The 23416-nt window shown below is 37.2% G+C and overlaps 3 protein-coding genes across 3 annotated transcripts in view; 2 read left to right on the plus strand and 1 right to left on the minus strand.

The window, feature by feature from the left end:
- The first annotated feature begins 6451 nt into the window (after positions 1–6451).
- Positions 6452–8560, plus strand: LOC123548082 (vitamin D 25-hydroxylase-like). The gene is made up of 3 exons (XM_045335317.2): positions 6452–6537; positions 7190–7399; positions 7611–8560. The coding sequence occupies exons 1-3, from the start codon at positions 6486–6488 to the stop codon at positions 7685–7687; spliced, it is 339 nt and encodes a 112-aa protein (XP_045191252.2). The 5' UTR covers positions 6452–6485; the 3' UTR covers positions 7688–8560.
- Positions 8561–12657: 4097 nt separating this feature from the next.
- LOC123547347 (uncharacterized) lies at positions 12658–16858 on the plus strand. Its single transcript, XM_045334372.2, has 2 exons — positions 12658–13244; positions 15329–16858. Exons 1-2 carry the CDS (start codon positions 12899–12901, stop codon positions 16360–16362), a joined length of 1380 nt encoding a protein of 459 aa, XP_045190307.2. The 5' UTR covers positions 12658–12898; the 3' UTR covers positions 16363–16858.
- A 194-nt stretch (positions 16859–17052) lies between these two features.
- Positions 17053–23416, minus strand: part of LOC123547348 (ATP-dependent RNA helicase SUV3 homolog, mitochondrial-like) — a 51585-nt gene continuing 45221 nt past the window's right edge. Inside the window, exons 14-15 of the mRNA XM_045334373.2 lie at positions 22162–22310; positions 17053–20544 (exon numbers count right to left, since the gene is read on the minus strand). Coding sequence (XP_045190308.2) covers positions 18987–20544; positions 22162–22310 — 1707 coding nt within the window. The 3' untranslated portion in view covers positions 17053–18986. The remainder of the gene's footprint in view (positions 20545–22161; positions 22311–23416) is intronic.

Below are 23416 nucleotides of genomic sequence, written 5' to 3' on the forward strand. Positions count from 1 at the left end.
GTGAGAATCACATGACCAAGAACCTGCAAACTAATTCAATAATTGTGCTTATTATGATACAGATGATCCCTTATCGTTTTGAGATGAGTTAATCAAATGTCACGGACCAGAAGCATGAAAACGGTTTCTGCTCGATAACACGGGAACCGCTTGACCAAGAACCTGCAAACTTGATAACATGACTAGGCTTATGAAGTGGATAACACTATTGTTTTTGGGTCAATACGCCAAGGTGACAAGAAACTGAACACTGAAAACTATTTCAACACAGTAACTTGAGAATCACTTGACCCAGAACCTTCAAACTTGATAGCATGATTGAGTTTTATGAAGTAGATGCCCCTGTTGTTTTTGGGGTCAGTAAGTCAAAGGGTAAGGTTAGAGGGTCGCAATCGCACTATGTTGGTTTTGTCATGACGTGGCTCAAATGATGAAAAAAGTAAGAAGGAAACTATTGTTATTCACAGCACTAACGTCTTTGTCCTTATCTCTCTTCCAGGTTCGAGTACGACGATCCAGTGTTCCACGGTCTGATATCAAAGACTGATACAATCTTTAAAGACCTAAGTATATTTCTGCCTGAAAATTCCTTTCCCGCATTAAGATTTCTGCCTGGATCTAAGGTAAAGAACTTTAAAACGCTTACAGAATAACTACTGTTTTCTTTTGTTTTTCCATGACGGTAATTTTAAATGATTTGCATGAAAAAAAGAAAAGAAATACAAGTTTCTAGGTACAAACTGACAGCGAAATATGTAAGACCAAGACAATGTGTTTAATGTCTAAATATGTTATTAGACTGATGCAACATTTTGGTGTGTTGGCATTGTAAAGTTTCAAAATCAACCCGGTGATTCTCACGTCAATCTTACATGCATGAATAGAGTTGGTTTGGGATAAAGTCTTACAGATAGTGTGGGGATTATTGAGATACAATGTAACAACTTCAATTTGCTCTAAAAGTTATTCTTCTTCCAAATATCATTTTGGTACTGAGATTTACGAGGGATGTTCGAAATGAATTGCTTATTTCTATCTGGAGACTTCAAATTTCAAGTTAGCCCAAAAGGGCTCATTTCATGCCCTCGAAGTAGGCCTACTCACCGTGGCTAGAAATGCAAAGTTTCAGCCGATGTATCCACTTCTTGAAGGCGTCACGGTACGCTGATTTGGGCACAGTAATAAGGTACTGATGAATGGCAGATCCAAGTGCCTGTCGGGACTGGTATTTCCGCCCAGCAAAGAATGATTTCAATTTCGGAAACAAAAAGAAATCACATGGGGCAAGGTCTAGGGAATACGGGGGTGAGGCAAAACAGTTACTTTTTCTTTCTTCAAAAACGCCGTAACTATTGCGGAGGTATGAGCGGGGGCATTGTCATGTAGAAGACGGACATGTTTAAAACCAGTGGCAGGGCGTCGTTTCTGATAATACTTTTTCAGTTTCTTCAGTTCTACGTCTTTGTAATACTTTCCGGTGATGCTTTTGCCCTTTTTCACCGGCACTTTTATTGCGACTCCTTCACCAGAGAAGAAGATTGCATACAAAACCTTCTTTGCACTCAAAGAACGTTTGGCAATTATTGGGCGTTTGCTGTGTTTAGTGGCCCAGATCTTATTGCTAACCTTTCTGACGGGCTCAAAATAATGGACCCAGGTTTCATCACCTGTGACGACATTGGCAAACTGCTTTTTGTCATATTTTGGAAACATTTGAAGCAGCTTTTTGGCCACTTTAACCCCGTTGCCTCTTTTTCTCATCAGTCAACAGATGTGGCACCCATCTAGCAGAAATCTTTCTGACTTTCAAATGCTTCTTCAAAATAAGGTGAACCGTTGATAGTGATATGCCTACCTTTCGTGCAATATCACGAACTGTTAATCTGGCATCTCTTTCAATGATTTCCTTTATTTTGGAAAAGATTTCTTTACGAGATGCAGATTTTGGCCTACCTGATTTCGGTGCATTTTTGATGGACTCTACACCAGACTCAAATTTCTTTTTCCACCGCCGAACTGTGTCATAAGACACACAAGAAGGTCCATAAGCAGTAGAAAGTTCAGTCATCAGCTGCTTCAAAGAACAACCAAGTTTTGAGCGAGCTTTGATGTAAGCCCGTATTTCATCTTTCTTGTCGACGCTTCTACCAACCATTTTTACTACAGTGGTCAATGATTGCGTGTATTCAAATGGCAAATTTTATGTCTTACACTTAGTCTAACATGTACATTTATACACCGTTGTGTAGGTATTGAATAACCCTATACAGGTAGATATTGGTTTTTATCGTGCCCCACGCGGATATCGAGCTAGAGGACAATAAGCAATTCATATCGAACACTCCTCGTATTTTGACTTTTGTTTCCCTTATCATAAAAAAACTGGTCTTACTTTTAAAGCAAAGGTCAGCCTACAAAATTGTTCCTTCTTTTGAGAAGAATCACTTAAAACTGGTAAGTCACGCTTGACTGAGCAACTGTCCACTACATTAGGATGTTGACCAGAAAAAATATAAAGCGGATATATGTCAATAAGGTAGAATGGTCTTGTCCTTGAGTCAAATCCTGGGGTTCCACACACTGATGAACAATATTTAAAACAGACATTGCAACCAAAATTTTACAAGATGATCATTATATACTAGTATTTATTATAGATGTGCCCTAGAAGGAACTTTTGTTATGCTTTAACTTGTATATCTTTAAGTTAAGGCAATCCACTAACTGCAACTTTGTCGGATACATTTTCTGTATAAGTTGCCAGACCCTTTACCGCATTCAAGGAATCCTTTAGGTGATTTCTCTTTGTCAAAACACATGGTCGCCAATGGGCGGGGTAGGTTTTCTTCTCGTGGCTTTATTGAAAACAATTAGAATCTTCTTGTCAGAAGCAGCTTATCTGATTTTGAAATAACTTCACGCAATTATGTATTCCTTGATTGACCGCCGCCAAAATTGTTCAAATCGTTCAATTTTATTGAAAAAAATATGGCCACCAAAGCCTGCCAAGAAAAGATCTTTAAGATCTCTTCCTTTTATCCCTGGTACCTGTTGAATAATTTTAGAAGATTTTTTTCTTGGAGGATCCACACCAAGACAAATTATTGTGTTCTGATTTGCCAAAAAGCATGGCATCGAGGGATATATCTCTCCTAAAATTGCTGGTTCGTTATTGAAATGAATGATGTTCTTTATTGTGTGACCCTCTTCCAAGATTATTCGAACTATTTTGATCCGTCAAAATGCATAGCCATCGGACCTAAGAATACAAAAATCTCCAAAGGTCATCGTCTCTTAGACAGATGAGCTGCTTTTTCAAATAATGTCACAGAATATTCTTTCGGTGACTTATACAAAGTTAGTTAAAATAATTCAAGTTCTTTATATAGCATTTCCAATATGTTTATGTATACATAGTGGAAAGCACTTGTTCAATTTCAAATTATTTATCTTGCGGAACCCTCTACCAAAATTGATTTCAAACTTAGGTGGGCGATCTAGGGCCATCACGGCACTCTTTATTTCCGATTGTTAGACCGATTTCTTGCTTCCACGTTATATCCTTGTACAATTAAAAGATGAGCTTTAAATAACTTTGCACTGGCGGATGAAGAAATTGTTTAAATAATAATAATAATAATAATGAATTAATTTAAAGAAAAAAACAACAACAACAACGTCGAGCATATATTTTAACAGGCAAAACTTGAAACATCAGTTCATTTCAGAAAAAAAAATCTTCTCGCCAGACATTGTTTCCATCTGCGCCTGCTGGAGGGACCGTAGGACAGGTCACAATTTAAAGCTTGAAATGTCTCGTTGTAAAAATTTACAATTTCTTAAATGACATTATGTCTGATATTTACTTTTGAATATACACATGTAGGTCATTTTGCACTATTTGAGGTACAAATGTCATTTTCTTCCCAGATGGCATGACCCGGAAGCTCCTAGAAATTCCCCAAACCAAAATTCTGGGTCTTCCCCTGATATACGAATACCTTAAGGGCCAGTTTTAGAAGAAAATGCACACAAGCTTTTTTAAATTAATTCATTTGTAACTTAGAATGCGACCGTGAAAGCTATTATGTTTTAGTAAACCAGTGAAAGTAAATGAATAAATGCATGCATTACGTAAAGATATCTATCTGTTTGTAATTCCAGCTAAGCAAAGTGTTCACAATTTTCAAAGATCTTGAAAAATATGCCAAAAGTCGCATTGAAGAACATCGTGCCACATTTGACCCAGATAACATCCGAGATTTTGTTGATATATTTTTGAAGCATGAAGGAGAAAGTTCTGGAGATGACGCTATCAATGGTAGTTGTTATTCTTATGCACAATATTTTTCTACCGGCGAAGTTGCTATTTGACGCATATACCAGTTATTTAATGCGTTATATCATGGTTCGGCTTTTTTGTCAATTAAAAACATAAAAGAAGTCAGACATGGTATATTCTGCAATAAACAACGGTTGATGCACGGACAGGTGATAGAACTGATTGACGTCAAATACCCTCATAAACCCTGTTTTTACTACTTGCAAGAGAAGTAAAGCATATTTTGTATCATCACGAGCATGTCTGAATGAAAATAAACAATACCTACTTCTTCTGGGTTGTCGTCTGATTAACCACATTCATTCGCCGTAAAACCCAACTCACTCACTCATTATTCAGAGGAATGTTCCCTGGGTGACATACTACCAAATTCTTCAAATCATTCAAAAAAAAAAAAAAAAACTTTTCCTCTAAAATTATCAGATGACCAAATTTCAAAATAACAAGCAAAATTATGTTTGTTTTGCAAAAAGAATATATGCATTTCAGCGTGATCCTGATTTATCCGACATTGGAGTATGCGGAATAAAAAGACAGATTGCTTCGTTATTAGATATTGAGGTGGACTGTACGTTATACCGTATAAAGGTCCCTGTAATATCAAGAATCAAAGCCAAAAGGTTAAAGAGACAGACTTCGAATTATTTGTTCTTCAATGCTGTGGTTTCGAAACCACGCTTTGGGTTTGTGTAGAAGGAACCCAGCATGGATACTACCATGGAGTCAATCCTGAGATGAAATGTGCCGCGCTGTAAGAAAACCAACACAGTGCGTTTACTACCAGCATGGATCCAGACCAGCCTGCGTATCCGCGCAGTCTGGTCAGGATCCATGCTGTTCGCTAACAGTTTCTCTAATTCAAATAGGATTTGAAAGCGAACATCATGGATCCTGACCAGGCTGGTCTGGATCCATGCTGGTCGCAAACGCACTATGTTGGCTCAAATATTGTTCTGTAAGCACCTAATGCTCTCCTCAATGCACTTAGTAGTAAAGGATTTCGCGCTGAGGTGGCGCTGTTAACGGCGTATTATTTTTGTCGACATACACTAAACGTTTATATACTTTACAAATTTCAGAGGATAACTTGTTCAAAGTAATCGTTGATCTTTTCAATGCTGGTACTGACACAACGGCTACCACCGTTACCTGGGCAATTATTCATCTTATTAAAAAGCCTGGCATACAGGACAAATGTAGGAAAGAGTTCACGGAGGTAACATAAAACTTAGTGCCTATCTACACATTAAAGTTAATTAGCACGACTAAATCTGTATTTGCACGACGGCATGATCACGGCATATAAGTGCTACACGCAAGGCACACCATTGCCGTGTTACGAGTATTTACTATCACCTTAACATAACAACGAGTCACCGATCATTTAAATCATTTAAACACATAAAATATCAACGTTATCGAATTTTTTATGGGATACAGAGTGAAGTGACGTCAAAAAATGACGTCACACATCCATGACTGTCAAACTACATTATTTTTATTATATGTAATACATATGTTATACTGTCAGATAAACAGATTCTTATATGGCTCGGTTTGCCGGTTAGCTGCATATATTCTGAAAAACAACAACAGAACTCGTTTCAATGCGCGGACTGGTTAGAGGGCATTATGTCATCAATTACGACGTCGTTATGTCGCACGACGTCTACTTTATTTATACTCGGTTAAATGAAGTCAAACATAATTTTAATCAAAATAGTTCAATGAGCGTAAATCGAGCCCTAATTTTTCCTTACTCCTAAACGTATATTGGCACTCAGGTAAGACCCTCGTGTAAATCCGGCAACCCGGGCCAAGAACTGAAAGCGGGCACTACAACCGGTTTTGTGCAGAACTTTTGTCAATGGAAACAGAGTGAGATACATTCGTTTTTATTATTCAAATAAACGTATTTTTTTTTCAAAAAAAAAAAAAAAAAATAAAAAAATAAAACAAAATAATATACATAAACACAAAATGATAGATCTATTTAGATCTAGAATTTCTTAATAATATTATGCAAAAGTGGAGTAATTTTTTAGACTTGATGTTACTAGATATAAACAATCGAAGTACGGAAAACGTTAAAGTTAACGACGATGGAACAGGAAGATATATCAGTCTTGAAGACAAGAAGAATATGCCATATTTACAGGCATTTATTCATGAAGTTCTACGATATTGTTCGATTGGTGTGTAAATACTTATTGTTATCAACCATACAAGACGTTTTCGCGTACAATTTTAAATAGGTATAACGGGTATCTTTTACTTGCTGCTATTTTTTACGACCAAAACAGATTCGTAAATATTAGCCTCGTATAAATTCGCCGTGCAATATCAAGCAAACTGGTAGACCTAGTGATTTCGTAAATTTTGAAATCATATGTAATAAAATCATGTGGAATATACCTCAAATCCGTAAACTTTTACAGCAGTAAAAATAACCCGTTATACGGTATATGATAATTATACTCTATGTGGTTTCGGAGAAAAATAGAGAAGAGGATGTATAATACAAGTAAATAAAATAACTGGCATTATTTGTTTTGTAAACTTAGTATGTCACACTCCAGTTGATCTGTAACAGTTCATATTTTAAGCATTTTCACGCCGCGTCGGGAATGCCAAAAAGATGAGTTTCATACTTAAAACACAAGTGCGTCCCTTAGACAATTGAGCCGCACCACGAGAAAACCAACATAGTGCATCTGTGACCAGCATGGATCCAGACCAATCCATGCTGGTTGCAAACGCACTATATGTTGGTTTTCTCATGGCGCGGCTCAGATATGCTTTCTTCTGTACTGTTACTGATTTATCTTGCCATTTCTGCTTCTCTAGCCCCACAATCAGTACCACATACCGTGATGGAAGACACCGAATTTGAGGGCTATACCATACCAAAGAACAGCATTGTATTGTTCATCATCTATACTTTACTGATGGATAAAGAAAAGTGGGGCGATCCGGAGAATTTTAGACCCGAAAGGTTCCTTTCTGAAACAGGCCAATTAGCAGTAGACAAGGCACATTTTGCACCATTCAGTTTGGGTATGAATTTATTCACGAATATTCAGCTGTTTTTGCAATTAGGATACTCCTATACCATTAGAATACGTTAAACAGGTACCGCTATTTTTTTTTACAAATTATTTCATGTCTTCGAGTTAATTCCATACAGATTCTGTAAAGTACAGTGCGCCAAACTGTTTAAAGTTTTTTCTTTCTATCATGTCCGCAAAAATATCTTTTTATTCTATAGGTGGCAGGTCGTGCGTTGGCAAGCATTTAGCAAAACAGGAACTCTATATTTCTTGGAACTTTGATACAGCGGTTTGAGTTCAAGTCTCCGCCAGGGAGTCCCCCTCCGTCTACTCGAAGAATTCAGACTGGGATAACTAGCCAACCAGAAAGATACGACATTTGTGCCGTACCACTAAACAAATAATTTACCACAAAGGAGTTTGTGTTAGCATTTACTTTGCTATAATTATATTAGGACAGGATCTAGTTTTTGTATTCTTCGAGGAAGATAGATATTCCTGTTTATTCAGTGCAATAACTAAATATCAAAAAGTAGGCTCCTTGCACATGTAAAAATATTGAAAAAAAAAACAACTTTTAATCATACATGAAAATTTTACCTACTCGTTAAGTCCGGCGACATGCCTAATAAAGTAGTACGTCGAGCTCAGCTAGACTGTAAAACAAAAAACAGCTGAACGCACTTATTACAATGTACATTATAAATCAGTCAGATTTCTGATAGATTTCCTTGATAGATCCAATGGAAATCACCACAGATATGATGTGGTCAGGTAATAGGTTAGAACATTTTGAAAGTCAGTGAGTTTTCAAAAATTTGGTAGTGTGTATAGACTTATATAGAGTATATCTTACAATGTCACCAAGTAAAAGAGAGAGAAAAACAGGAATACTAAATCGAGTGATAAAAGGGAAAAGAAAGAGTTTAGATACAGTTTGGAATTGTTCTTTGTAAAAAGACAGTCTAACGGTGCTTATAATCAAGGGAGATAATTAATATTGTAATGTACTCGAGTATACTATAGGCCTTTTATACCTAAAAGGTTGTTACATTTCAACCTTTCTCTTTGGAGTACGTGTGTGTACATATGTCAATCATTGTTTTTCTTGTGTTTATGCAGGAATATTGTACTTCAGTTATCTCAAATTCTAACATATTTTTACAAACCTTTGATGAAACAAACAAGAGCTGTCTCCGTAGGATGACACATGCCCCCGGTGGCACTTTGAATGAATAGTTATGGCCGATGTTCGAGTTTAGGACCTTTGACCTACGGAGCTGGGTCTTGCGCGCGACACATCATCTTACTGTGTCACACATTCATGCATAGTTATTTTAAAATCCATGCATGAATGACAAAGATATGGACTGGACATGCCCATCAATGCACTATCATGAAAAATGATCTTTAACGTCTAAGTGTGACCTTGACCTTTGAGCTACGGACCTGGGTCTTGCGCACTGCACGTCGTCTTACTGTGATACACATTCATGCCAAGTTATTTGAAAATCCATCCATCGATGACAAAGATATGGACCGGACACGCCCATCAATGCACTATCCTTTAACGTCTAAGTGTGACCTTGAACTTTGAGCTACGGACCTGGGTCTTGCGCACTGCACGTCGTCTTACTGTGGTACACATTCATGCCAATTTATTTGAAAATCCATCCATCGATGACAAAGATATGGACCGGACACGCCCATGAATGCAATATCCTTTAACGTCTAAGTGTGACCTTGACCTTTGAGCTACGGACCTGGGTCTTGCGCACTGCACGTCGTCTTACTGTGGTACACATTCATGCCAAGTTATTTGAAAATCCATCCATCGATGACAAAGATGTGGACCGGTCACGAAAATTGCGGACATACCGACAGACGGTTCAAAAACTATATGCCTCCCTTCGGGGGCATAAAAAAAAAACACACGGTTAAGTTATTTTTCAGTAAAATCATGTTTAACAGTGTCTAAATATTAAAATGTATGATTTTAATTAGTCACGGACACGTATATTAATGTCACACAAATGACATGAAAAACACACGTCCAGACTGCTCTCGTGACATTCTTTATATCACTTTTCTAAATGTCTTCCGTCATTTACTTAAAAAGCGTTGTAAGTCTATATTTTTAAATTCATTGTTAATTTATACTGCTTTAGTAGAGCTCGCGTACTCACATACATAAATGTAGATATTTATAGCACTTTGTAGCTTTAAAGATATATTTTATTTGCCCCGTGATGTGTATTCTGTTCAAATAAGAGAAACACTAGACGTAGTCTCCGTCTATTTCGATGCAGCTTGTGAAGACCCACACCAATATTTCCCTACAGCTACACTACAGTAAGGAAAGTTTAAGACAACCCAGTGTAATGAACACTAGATAAGAACTGCCAAGAGCAGACACTATCAGTTTTCGCAATGTTAAGCAACTCAAAAGCCATAACACCAGAGAGACTTAAAGGATCCAGCTGGTTATCGAATTTAACCGAGATATGACATGTCCGGATCCAGGGCCGGTCCGAGGGGGACCCGTGCACATCCCCCCTCCCCAAGTTGGCTGAGAAATGACCTCCACTATTCGGCGATTTGACAGTACTAGAAATACATTCTGCATGCCCACCGGCAGAATGTAGAGCCCGCCAGCACCTTTGGCCTCTAAGTGTGACCTTGACCTTAGACCTAGGGAACTGGTTCTTGCGCATGACGCTCCGTCTCAAAATGGTGAATATTCACGCCAAGTTACATCAAAATCCCACCATGCATGAAGAAGAAATGCTCCGGACAAACTTCAATTTGACCTTTGACCTCCAACTATGACCTTGACCTTTGAGATAGAAATATGGGGTTTGCGCATGACACTCCTTCTTATTGAGTTAACATTCATGCCAAATATAAACAAGACAGGTCCATGCATGTCAAAGTTATGGTCCGAACAAAATCGGACGAACGCACGCACATACACCGACACGCCAAGTGACGACTATATCGAGCTCACCGCAAGCGGGCTCGACAAAAATGCACTAGAGCCCAGCATTTCATACCTGTGCTTTAAAATTTTCCAGGGGAAGTACCCCTCCAGTACCTCAAAATCTAAAAATAAGAGGCTACCAATTCATCCATGTATATCACAAACTTTAAGACCCCCACTCTTCCCCCAAACACGGCAGAGGTCTCCCTCACATACCTGCCCCCTCTCGGTGCTATGCACCTCTATTCACCTTTGTTCTCAGTTGTGCCCCCAGTCAAATATTTCTAGTTCCGGGCTTGCATGATGCCCACAAACATTGTGGCCAAGTTTCAAGTTAGAGAACATTTTTAGTTTAAACATTTTGTGTAATTCAAGGGTCGTAACCAATGTGAGACTTAGAAGGATCCAGTTCATTAGTTATCAGATTTGGCCGAGATACGATGCCAACAAAACAGTGACAAAGTTTGGTGAATACTGCCTAAGAACCGTGTAAGTTAGAGAGCAGACATTCATTGATGCATTGAGTAATTCACTTAAAATAACTCCATAAACTTCGGAGGATCCAGCTAGCCGAGTTATGCCAATTTTGACTGGATTTTGTGAAGTACTAAAGTTAGAGAGGACAACTTTCTGAACGTCGGCAGCAGCTCGTGTTCCCACTATGACCCGTTTCGTGGGTGTATAAAAAGTTGAACAGTTTCTTTCGTATTCATGTAGACTGAGCCATATTGAAACAATACAAAATCAATACGGCCAGGTAGAAGAGTGAATCGGGGGAGTAAGTGGGAATCCCCTGGCTGAGCTTAATTCCCTGTAATGTCCATGTCATAAGTCGCACGCCTCCAATTCGTGAGAAAAAATGTCATGTACTTGCGGAGAACTTACTTGAATTAGTGCTGCATTCAGGAACACCAATCATGTTTAATACTGGAAGCCGTATATATACCAAGTATTTATACAGTGAACTTGCCTATTCCGAACCAGTCTGTAAATTGACTCATTTCAAAGTTTTTAAGCAGACGTCGCTCATACGTCAAGAAAAACCGTAAGCTATGTTTTGGTTTTATATATAATACATTAAACTAATAATTAATTGCTGGTAAATGTTCAAGTTATTCTTACATAATACATATTTGCAACATTGTCCAAATGCTATATTTTTTCTTATGTGGAAATTTGACGAATGTAAACAAAAATGTCAGATTCAAAGAGCGCTTGCGTTCTAGCATTTTAATGAAATGAAACGGAAGGGAGATTAAAAAGAAGGAAATTTTATGCTCTTTCCAGTCATATATCCCACAGTAAAAACAATTTGACCATTGAGATGCCTAAAGAAGAAATATAGATGGCATACATTGTGCCTATTCCGAATCACACATTTTCAGTTCTGTTCTGCTGCACGTTGTTTAAAGATTGCAGAAAAAATATCGATTCAATGTATCCAAAATATTAATTTATGTTATTGTTTTTACCCATGGCCAGATGTTAAAGAAAAAGGCGGAGGTATTATTATACAATGTGACTATTTAATTCACATAAAGGACAAGACCGCCCACATGACTGTTTTAAAACAGAATATTTCAATAATGCAAAAGAAGGATGTCATGCCTATCGTTTTAGTCATTTAATTGGCCTTAAATGCGATTATTTCTATTCCTGACATAAAATAATTTCAGTTTTCGATTCAAGATGGTAGTTTTATGTTGTTGTGGATAGTAGTAAGAAAACCATTTCAGGTCATTTGTGGTGATTCGGAATAGGCGAGTATGACCCGGATTACGCACAGTACCAGTCTGATCAATTACAGAAATCTGTTACAAACAATGTTTTGTTTCGAATTTCTTTTCACATATTATTTTAATCGTGACATATTTGTCCAGCATTTAAAATGAAATTTATATTTAAAATATAAACTTGACGAAGAAAAACGATAAAAAATTAAAAACTGGTTCGGAAAGGGCAAGTTCGCTGTACCCGCATAAAAATCAATAGCACTGTATTATCAACATATGCTCGGATATTAAACTAATAAAATACCCTTGCAAAGCATTTATTAATAACGGTTAAGAACTTCTGCTTATGAGATTTATGATCAATAAATTGTTAAATACCAAACTCGGATCAGTTGTAAAATGTATGGATTTAAAGAAATATAGTAAATCTCTTTATGATACCCCATATATCCAATGAAGGTTGTAGTTTGTATAACCGAATTTGCGTGTCACTATTATAATAACAAGTATTTAAATATGGATATAGATCTATAAATATAAAGAACATTGGCATTATAATGGGACTTCCTTTTACATTTTTCTGAAGTTAAGCTTATGTAAACAGTTTTTATTTTCAAAAGAATTGAAAAGGCTGGAAATCATTGAACATAATCAAAATAAACTGTTCTGCCTTACAAAAGCTCAAGCGTGAATTTATAAAATAGTTAATGCATTATTTGTGTATTGGAGACAGGAAACGACACACTTTAAAATCACAGCAGTGAGCAATATTTCAATTTAGTGTTAGAAAAACATGTCTGGAAAACATAAATATAGTGGAATGGACGACAACAACTCGACTGCAGACGACAAAAGACAAAGTGGTATGGAGGACATGGAGTTAATTGTTGAAGGAAAAGTAGTGAAGACAAACAGCGGTCTACTGAGTTACAATTCAAACGTTTTCGCTACGCTTATTTCGAACGCACGTGCAACAAGGATAGCAGACGAGAATGACGTCATGGATATGATGACATATCGCAGCAGAAGTGAATCACAGGAGAACCTGAAGTTAGAGATGCCCAACCTAAAATACAAAGATGTGAAACTAATGGTCGCGTGTCTACAATCATCTGGTTTTGCCAAAGAAGATATTACAGGTTAGTAGATCTTTTTAAAGGGACATGAGCCCGCACACTTAGCTCAATAGGGAGAGCGCAGATCTACGGAACTCGGGGTCGTGAGTTCGAGCCCTGGGCGAGGCGTATGTTCTCCGCGACGATTTGATAAAAGACATTATGTCTGAAATCATTCGTCCTCCACCTCTGATGCATGTGGAGAAGTTGGCAGTTACTTGCGGATAACAGGTTTGTACTGGTACAGAATCCAGGAACACTGGTTAGGTTAACTGCCCGCCGTTATATAACTGAAATACTGTTGAAAAATGGCGTTAAACCCAAAAACAAACAAAACAAACTAAAGGGACATGACTCTACAGTAGTTTGACAATAAACAAGAGATTACAGAGTGATCTTGGCGATCCTGGCGCCAACCATTGAGCCATTTTTGATGTTCCAAATTTCAAGAGTAAGTCAGGTTCAAAATCAAGGTCAAAGTTCATTTCGGTACACAATACTGTGCATGTGGTCCAAATTTGAAAGCTGTAGCTTGAGAAATGTGAAAATAGGTCACTATATCAATTTCAAGGTCAAAGTTCATTTCTGTACGCAAAACTATGCATGTGCTTCAAATTTGAAGGCTGTAGCTTGAGAAATGTGAAAATAGGTACTAGGTAAAAATCAAGGTCAAATTTCATTTCGGAACAAAACTATGCATGTGGTCCAAATTTGAAGGCTATACCTTCAAAAATGTGAAAGTAGGTCACTAGGTCAATGTCAAGGTCAAAGTTTATTCCGGTACACAAAGCTATGCATGTCGAGGGCTCAGAGCAAATCTAGTCTATCTGCTTCTATTTCTATATACATTTAGACTAGTTTCGCTCTGAGCCCTCGATGCGGTCCAAATTAGAAGGCTGTAGCTACAGAAATGAAAGTAGGTCACTAGGTCAAGATCAAAGATCTAGCCACTCAAAACTTACATTTTTAATTTTTTTATCTATACAAGTCTATATAAACCATGTGACCCCCGGGGTGGGGCCACATTTGACCCTAGGGGAATAATTTGAACAAATTTGAATAAGCTTAGTAGAGGACCACTAGATGATGTCACATACAAAATATCAAAACCTTGTGGCTTCGGACAAGAATATTTTTTTCAAAGTGTTTCCCTATATGTCTATATAAACCATGTGACCCCCAGGGCGGGGCCATATTTGACCCTAGGGAAATAATTTGGATAATCTTGGTAGAGGACCGCTAGATGATGCTACGTACCAAATATCAAAGCCCTGTGCTTTTGGACAAGAAGATTTTTAAAGTATTTCCCTATATAAATCTCTGTAAATTATAAAAAATAAACAAAGGGCCATAACTCACTCAAAATTGTTGAACCAGTCTGATTTTCAGGGGGACACAACTAGGGTACCAATACATCATTCTGACAAAGTTTGGTCAAAATCCCCCGGTAGTTTCTGAGGAGATGCGATAACGAGAAATTGTTAACGGACGGACCACGGACGCAGACTGATCTGAACAGCCAACCATCATCAGGGAAAAGCATTAACTTTCTATAAATAAATAAAATAAAATCGTAAAAAATATTTGTCTGTTGAAATTTCGAAACAGTTGACAAACTATATGGAGGTATATATTCAATGACACGCAATGGCTTAGCTCAGACTATTATTTGTAATAAAAGATATTTTCGTCTGTCCACAATGACATATTAACAGGTCATTTTACTTTATACATCTAACGATGCATTAGAACGTACTTTCTTTTTAATTTCACATGCATGTAATTTCTATCGAAATCAGAGCATGCTGGTACAATACAATGTTAAGAGTACAATGTAATGTTAATTAACAGCGTTTTCCGTTATTGGCATTTTTCCTGCTTTAAACAATAAACCCGATTGACGATATATTTACTTCGGAGTCCAACAGTGTATAGCTTGTGGTGAGGAGGGATTGATGTTCTTGGCTATCTTCCATACTGCCTTGTTTTTCTTTACAAACAAAAAGTGAATATTGTTATCCGTTTGTGTATCAACATACCTGCTTCATTTACTTGTATGTACACAGGATGGATATTGAAAAAAAAATATTTCTGCGTCTTTTTTTCAGCATTAAGAGCACTGCGCATTCTGCCGCTGGTAGAACATTTCCACATGAAGCGTCTTAAAAAGATCTGCGGAAACGTTTTGTATGACTCCCTGGTCGCCATGAGAAAGGATACTGGACCTGGTAGTCTCTCATCACGTGACGTCCTCAACTACCTAGCAGCATCAGATTTGTATAACTTTGATAAACTAAGAAAATTATGCGTAGATGAACTCTCCGTTAACGTGACTGCAACAAACAGAAAACTGGTACTACGAGACAAACATATCGGCGAAAAAACAAAGCTGAAAGTTCTTGACAAAATGTGTGATAACATGGATAAGGAATATGAAGACAAACTGAGACAAGTCAGGTTTGACATGGACGAAAGATGCCGCTTAATTGAACAGAGGAGAGACCAATTTATGGAGCAGCTAGAGACGTGGAAGAATGAACTTAGACAGGAAGTAGATGACATGGTCGAAAGCAATAAAGACGCGCACTTGCAACTGATCAATGACCTGCATCAGAAGAAAATAGTAGACCGAATTGATGAAACATTGAAAGAAACAAAAGAAAGTCTTTTCAATGAGATGGAGAAACTCAAAGATGACATGAACTTTGTAGTTCAAACAATGGAAACAAATGAAATTGCTGACGACAAGGAGACAACAGATTTGAAAGAAGTTCTCACAGAAGCAATGGATAAAAACCAAAGAAACATTGAACGAATTGCAGATGGATTTAAAGCAAAGATTGAACAAAAGCTGAACATTTGCTCTTTAAGTGCAGCAAGTGTAAGAGAATTTTCATCCGCAAACAATCTAGAAGAAACTGTTAGCGGAAATATTAAAGAACTGGAGGACAAAATACAAACGTTAGCGAGAAATCAGATAAAATACGAAGAGGAAATGACAGCACATGAGAAGACAAAAGCGGAACTGCTGAAAATGCAAATGAAGGACCACCAGCTAAATACTTGGATGAAGTGGGCTAAACCAGTGGCGAACGATGAAGAGAAGTGTCAATGCTTCAGGCATACCCCAGCGCGAAAATAAAGTAACTCCAAGTAGTGAGCATTTACATGAACTAAAAGGTGCTTTTTGACACTAGTGCTGATATATCAAAAACACTATGTGATGTACTATAGACCCATTACTCTCCCCTCGCATCATTTCAATAATACAGGTATAAAACAGGTATATACTAAACCACGACAGCTGGACAATTTAGGCCTGTCCTGAATTAATGTGTTTTCGCAACTTCATTTGCTAATTTATTCGGTTAGTCTTTTTTCAGTAGTTTTAAAACAGATATAAAACTATCTTACCCTAGTGAAACAAAGTGTGGTCTAAACTTAACTAAATACATCAAGTACCATGCACACTGCTACATTTCTTTAATAACATGTTTAAACATTAAACAAATTGTCTTACCCTTATATACCAGATTGCCATAGTCAGTTTGTGACTAGATACTTGTACATTTTATTTTCATGCAATTATGCAAATCATGTGTAATTACCATCATCGAAATACAAAAGAATACAGTTAATATTCTGTGTTGGTCTTTAAATGACATCGATCGGAATAGGCATGCAACTATATATTTGACCAGACTGATGTGACAGATTACTCAGAGCAGCTAGCATCTGAAGCAGACCTCCAATATGTTAATATTAAGCAAATAAATGCAAGTACTATTTTACAGTCTAGTCATTGCACTGAAGTAACTGAAAGCAACTGGTGTTATATGTATAAATTTCATTTTTTATTCTTCAGTTCTAGTTTAAGTAAATCCAGATCACAAAAGGACTACAAGTATAATCTTTTCATATATTATATATTTTTCAAGTAAAAGGATTGTTACTATTAAATTCCAGGAAACAGAGAGAAATTTAAGTAATCTTGATTAACTCTATAAAAAACAGAGTAATGATATTTTGAAAGGAGTAAAATGGAGATACAGAAAAACTTTAAATTCTTTCAAGAGAATCTTCGTTTAATTCGGTCAACTCATTTCTTGAAACAGCTGTCACTTATCCTGACATATTGTTCCTACATTCCACTCTAGTGCTTTTTTTTACAAGTTAGCTTGTTTTGCTGTGTATTAAAGCAACTTGTTCACATATTTTAGGTGAAAATTCTCTCTCAAAAATCCAAAAAATGTGTGTACTGTGCAAAATAACCAGTCGTACAAATTTATTGAAACATGGAATTCACAAGATATTCTAATGAAGAACAAAAATACTGTGCATAACGAAATTAACTGTTGCATGCTTCTGAAAATTGGAGAAAATTAACATTTTTCCTGCTTTTTTTCAATATCTAACACTTATTTTGATTCAGTTCACCATTCTTCAGTGTTAATTTTACATTCCATGCCAAACTTTAGAATAGAACATGTAGACAAGTATGCCCACTGGCAGAATGTCGAGCCTGCCAGCTGTCAAGTGTGACCTTGACCTTGGACCTAGGGACCTGGTTCTTGCGCATGACACTCCGTCTCATAATGGTGAACATTCAAGCCAAATTACATCAAAATCCCACCATGCATGAAGAAGAAATGCTCCGGACAAACTTCAGCTTGACCTCCAGCTGTGACCTTGACCTTTGAGATAGGAACATAGGGTTTGTGCATGACACGCCTTCTCTTTGAGGTAAACATTCATGCCAAATATAAACAAGATTGGTCCATGCATGTCAAAGTTATGGTCCGGACAAAATCGGACAGACGCACGCACATACACCAGAAGTGGCGACTATACCGAGCTCACCGCAAGCGGGCTCGACAAAAATTATATCCAACTTGCAGGCATGAAGCTTTAAGATACAATGTAGTTCATATGGCTACTTATTCCAGATATAAGTGTTGTGAAAACACCAACTACCCTTGTGAACAGTAATTCAGATACAGTAGATACATGGGAAGAACCACCAATCTGCCATAAACCAGCTGGATTAGACTCCTCACATGACAACCTTTGCCAGTTGTCAGGGGTAAATGATTTTAAGTCAGTAACTGTAGCCATTCAACCGTTAAGGCCCCTCTCTGCTTGTAACCGTCAACAACCCCCAAATCAGATGTAGCAGACAAATGGTATCAGATAGATGCTTTGCTGCTCCCCCACCAAGTCCTCAGTTTTTAACAAATGCCAAGACTAGGCCTGAACTCACAACCTATAAGCTTGTGCTCTACCTCGATGGCTAGCCTGGAGGGCTATAAAATGTTTAGAGAAATACTCTATGGTTTGCTTAAAAATACTCCATTGTCTATAATTTTTAAACATGTAAATAGGTCCAGTGTCTAGGAACTTATGACACAAATAATTCCATGACTTAAAACATTTTAAACAAAATCACAGTATCTTGGATGAAAAGAAATGGTACTGATAAAAGATCCAAAACAAAATGTACAGATCACTCATCTTGAAATATGGGACTTCATATATCACTGATAACACAGAAAACTAATATATATTTACATATTTCAAGTATGACTTCTTCAAGCGTGTATTTTGGGACTACAGTCCACTCACTGTTCTAATCTATCATTCTTCTACCTTACATCAACTCCACTCAAAAATGCTCAATCTTATTGATTTACCCATGACCATTATTCTCATACTGGTCTATTACAAATCTTCCAATGGTTTTGAAACAAACATCTAGATTAAGTTTTATCATCTTTCTATACTATTTTTATTTCCATCATTTTCATTCTTTTGTCCTTTAATCTGTTTCTTTTCCCATTCTGCTTTTAACTTTTCTAACATCTCTGCAGTCAGAACACCCTCTTCTACCAACTTTTCTTCCAAACTACCCTCTCCTCGTTCTGTGCTAATCTCAGTTTTTCCATTTAAACTTTTGTCCGACAGACTTTCTTCTCCTTCAACAAAAAATGTATGTGTGAGGCTAGGTGTTTCTTTTTCTGGTTCGAAAGTTCTATCTTCAAAATTATTTTCTGCCTGTTCCACATTTCCAGTTCCATTTACTTTTGGTGATGATGATTTATTTAATTTGTTGGCTCTTGAGGCAGCTAAACTTTTATTTTTCATGGAACTGCTTTTATCATGTTTTTCCCCATGCGATTCTTTATACAACTCTGTGTTAAGATCTGAATTTCTCTCCTGTACATTTTGAGGCCTATTTTTATTGCTGAGAATTGAAAACCTCTCTGAGAAATTTGATATTTTGTCACTATTGCCAGTATCATGTAATCCTTCATTTTCACTCATTTGAAAATCATAATTCATTTTTTTAATTTGTTTCCTAGGATATACATGAACAAACTTTGTCACAAGTTCTTCTTCATTTTTGTCATTTGCTTTGGAAGGCTTTTTCTTTCTCTTTCCAGTTAACTTTTTCATAGAAGTTAGCATATCTTTCAACTTGTTCAGATCTTCCTCACCCATTCCTGATCTTTCTGGTGTCCGTACTTTCTTATTCTGATTAGATGTAAACATATCTTTAAACTCGTTTATTTCCTCTATGTCCATTCCAAACTTTGTCACCTCTTGTTTATTAATCTCACCAGAGTCACTCATATTAGCGCTTTGACTTTCATCTGAGTGTGCTTGTCCTGATTTTGTGCTTTCCTTATCTTTCTTCTGAAACATTGCTTCGATTTTATAACTGCCTGCAATTTCATTATACATTTCATTATTCTTTGACAAAAATCCTTCTTTCTTTAAAAATGCTGACTTGTCTGTTGCAGTATCAATCATCACATTTTTCTCTTCGTGTTTTTCAATGTCTGTTGCAGCAGCAGCAATCACAATTTTCTCTTCGTGTTTTTCAATGTCTGTTGCACCATCGTTCACAATTTTCTCTTCGTGTTTTCCAATATCTTTTTCTACATTTACACTTTCATTTGAAGAATCTTCCACATTCGAAAAAAGGCTTTTGATAGCTTTATCTTCAGGCTCCACAATTCCTCTTTCCACATCTTCCAATTCTTTAAAAACATCAGTAAGTACTTTATATTTCTCACTATCCTTTTTCGGCTTCGGTTTTGGTGTATATGCTTGTAGAGGATTGTTCTGAATCAGGTCTGGCTCTAGTTTCTCCAAACCAGTCCCTGCAGCTTGCTGATCATTCATAACAGTACTTAAGTCAAGTTTTCGTCTCTTTTTCTCTGACAGTCTCCCTCTGTTTAGGAAAGATTGGATGATAGCATCCAGTTTCAAACGAAGTTGCCGAACCTCATCTGCATCAACAAACAAGTCTGGATATCTGTAGCTGAAATATATAAAATGGTTTCTTTTACTGATCTGCCGGGTAGCCATTTTCCGATAGTATTGCAGATAAATCATTACGAACTTCAGTTCACCTGCTCATATTTCTGGTACAAGCTTGTTCTTTTCTTGCAACTGACAGAAACTCGAACTAGAGCTATCACTACAAGAGATTCATTCCTACCCAAGCCTCCCCAACAAAACAGCTTTGTCAGAGAAAATACAAAACATTCATGGTTTCTATTAATACTATCAGTTAAACAGTATATATTTCATAAATAAACTAGAAGATGCTTTTGTAGAAAAGCGCATGTCTCCCCCAATGCATAGTCGTATAGGCAAGAAGTCAATGGGGGACTGGAGCAAAAGTCAAAGAGACACTGATGGTTGGCTGCAATAGGGATCATCTACTTGGCATGTCCAATCATCCCACTAAATTTCAACACTCTGGGCCTAGTGGTTCTCAACTAATGAATTGGAAATGGTTTTCCATGTTCAGGCCCCTGTGACCTTGACCTTTGATTGAATGACTCCATAATCAGTAGGGGTCATCTACTCTGCATGTCCAACCCTCCGATTAAGTTTCAACATTCTGGGTCAACTGGTTCTCAAGTTAATGATTGGAAATGGTTTTCCATGTTCAAGCCCCTGTGTCCTTGACCTTTAAAAGATTGACCCCAAAATCAATAGGGGTCATCTACTCTGCATGTCCAATCATCCAATGAAGTTTCAACATTCTGGGTCATGTGGTTCTCGAGTTATGGATCTGAAATGGTTTTCCATGTTCAGGCCCCTGTGACCTTGACCTTCGATGGAGTGACCCCAAAAACAATAGGGGTCGTCTACTCCAGAAGCCCTGCCACCCTATGAAGTTTGAAAGGTTCTATGTCAAGTGGTTCTCAAGTTATTGAACAGGAATGAAGTGTGATGGACGGACAGGGCAAAAACAATATATCTTCCCTAGTGGGGGAGACATAATAACCCCGTGAAAAATAATCAAACGGGAACACGAAGATAACATGCCCATTTCCTCTTGACAGTAAAGCTTCCTATGCGGTTTGGCTAAATTCCAACCAATGATTGCTGAGAAATACTCTGCATAAGAATTCAACTATAGTATACTAATATTAAATAATCAAATGGCAATAACTGAGTGAAAAATCATCCAACCAGAACATAATGATAAAGTGCAAATTTCCTCTTGATAATGAAGCCTTCTGGCTTCTATGAAGTTTCACTAAATTCCAACCACTGGTTGCTGAGAAATACTTCGGACAAGAATTGTACTACAGTATACTAATCTTGAATAATCAAAAGGCAGTAACTCTTTTTAAAAATCATCCAACTAGAACAAAAAGACAACGTCATACATGCGCACTCTTAATAATGAAGCTTCATATGAAGTTTCACTTAATTCCAACCAGTGGTTGCTTAGAAATATGCCGGGCAAGAATTTGGGATGGAGAGACCAGCGACATTTTTATGCTTCCCCTTCAGGGAGCAAAAAATTTATAGATGCTGCCAAAATGGTGGGTTCAATAGCTCTACCTATCTGTCAAATAGGTTAACCTAAAAGTGCCAGAAGAGATGCCCCAACAAACATATCACCAAAAGAAATTACCTCAGCCACAAATAAATGTCAACAACATCAAATGCTCCCTCCAGCTGTTCAAGCTCTGACACTGACCTGGGAATATTGAAAGGTGCACCCAGTTTCTGACATAACCAGTCATATGTCAAGGGAAATCCTTTGCTCATCTGAGCTGCAATCTGTCAAAATAAAATACACAACAGTAAATGAAATCTAATTCCTCACAGTGCACAGTCTAAAAATATCTCATCAATGACACAAACATAGAACTTACCTTGTTCTTTGATTTTTCTTTTTTGTGTTTGGTTTAGTGTCACACAGACACAATTTAGGTTATATGGCAACCTTTCCAGTTTTAATGGTGGAGGAAGACCCCAGGTGCCCTTCCTGGCACTGTTTCAGGCTTGAGCAGGCACATGGGTAGAACCGCCAACCTTTTACAAGCCAGCTGGATGGCTTCTTAAAAGAAATCATTCTACAGTCTACATGAGGTTTCAAACACACTGATGAGGGGCAAGTGAATCAAAGCCAGCAACCTTACCCACTTGACTACAGAGGCCCTATGTTGTTCGAAAAATGTCCCTGCAAGTAGTACTTGCAGAATAATCTATAGTTAAGATTGTGAGACATTTAACCAAGTTCACATGATTAAAAAAATCTTTAAATTCTTTGAAGTTAGCCTATTCATTCCATGAATCATGAGTTGTGAAACCATTTCATTTGTCCTTTTTTCTGTCTATATTTCTCTGTGTATAATATATACTCAAAACAGAAAGTTTAGTCACTGCTTTCATGATAAGATTTCAATGTTTTTACAGATTTATCTATTTTTGTCAAAGCTGGTAGTTTCACTTTTACAGGCTGAAAATTTATTGGCCCTTCATGTTCAACAGCTTTCTGTCAAATAACAACACCAGGGTTTGATGGTAACATTTTTACCCCAAAAGGACTTCCATGTTTTTGACATATAGCGTATTTCTTTATTCTAAGGAATTCTCTAAAGACAGTTAATGAAGGAGTCACCAAATTTCTACATTATATTAAATCAACCTACGTATCAAAGCTATGTTTAATACCTCTTATAAAACCTTTACAGTGTTGCGAATGACATGTCGTATTATTAAGGGATACGGTTGTGCCAAGTAGTATCAAAATCCCTTCAAGGACGACAGTGTGGATGGGACAGGAAAAAACACTATTGATCTTTGACCTCCAAGTGTGACTTTGACCTTAGAGCTATTGGTTTGGGTGTTGTGCATGACATATCCCTCGATAGACGGTTGTG

This window comes from Mercenaria mercenaria, chromosome 9 (genome assembly GCF_021730395.1).
Source record: "Mercenaria mercenaria strain notata chromosome 9, MADL_Memer_1, whole genome shotgun sequence".
Taxonomy (NCBI): Eukaryota; Metazoa; Mollusca; class Bivalvia; order Venerida; family Veneridae; genus Mercenaria; species Mercenaria mercenaria.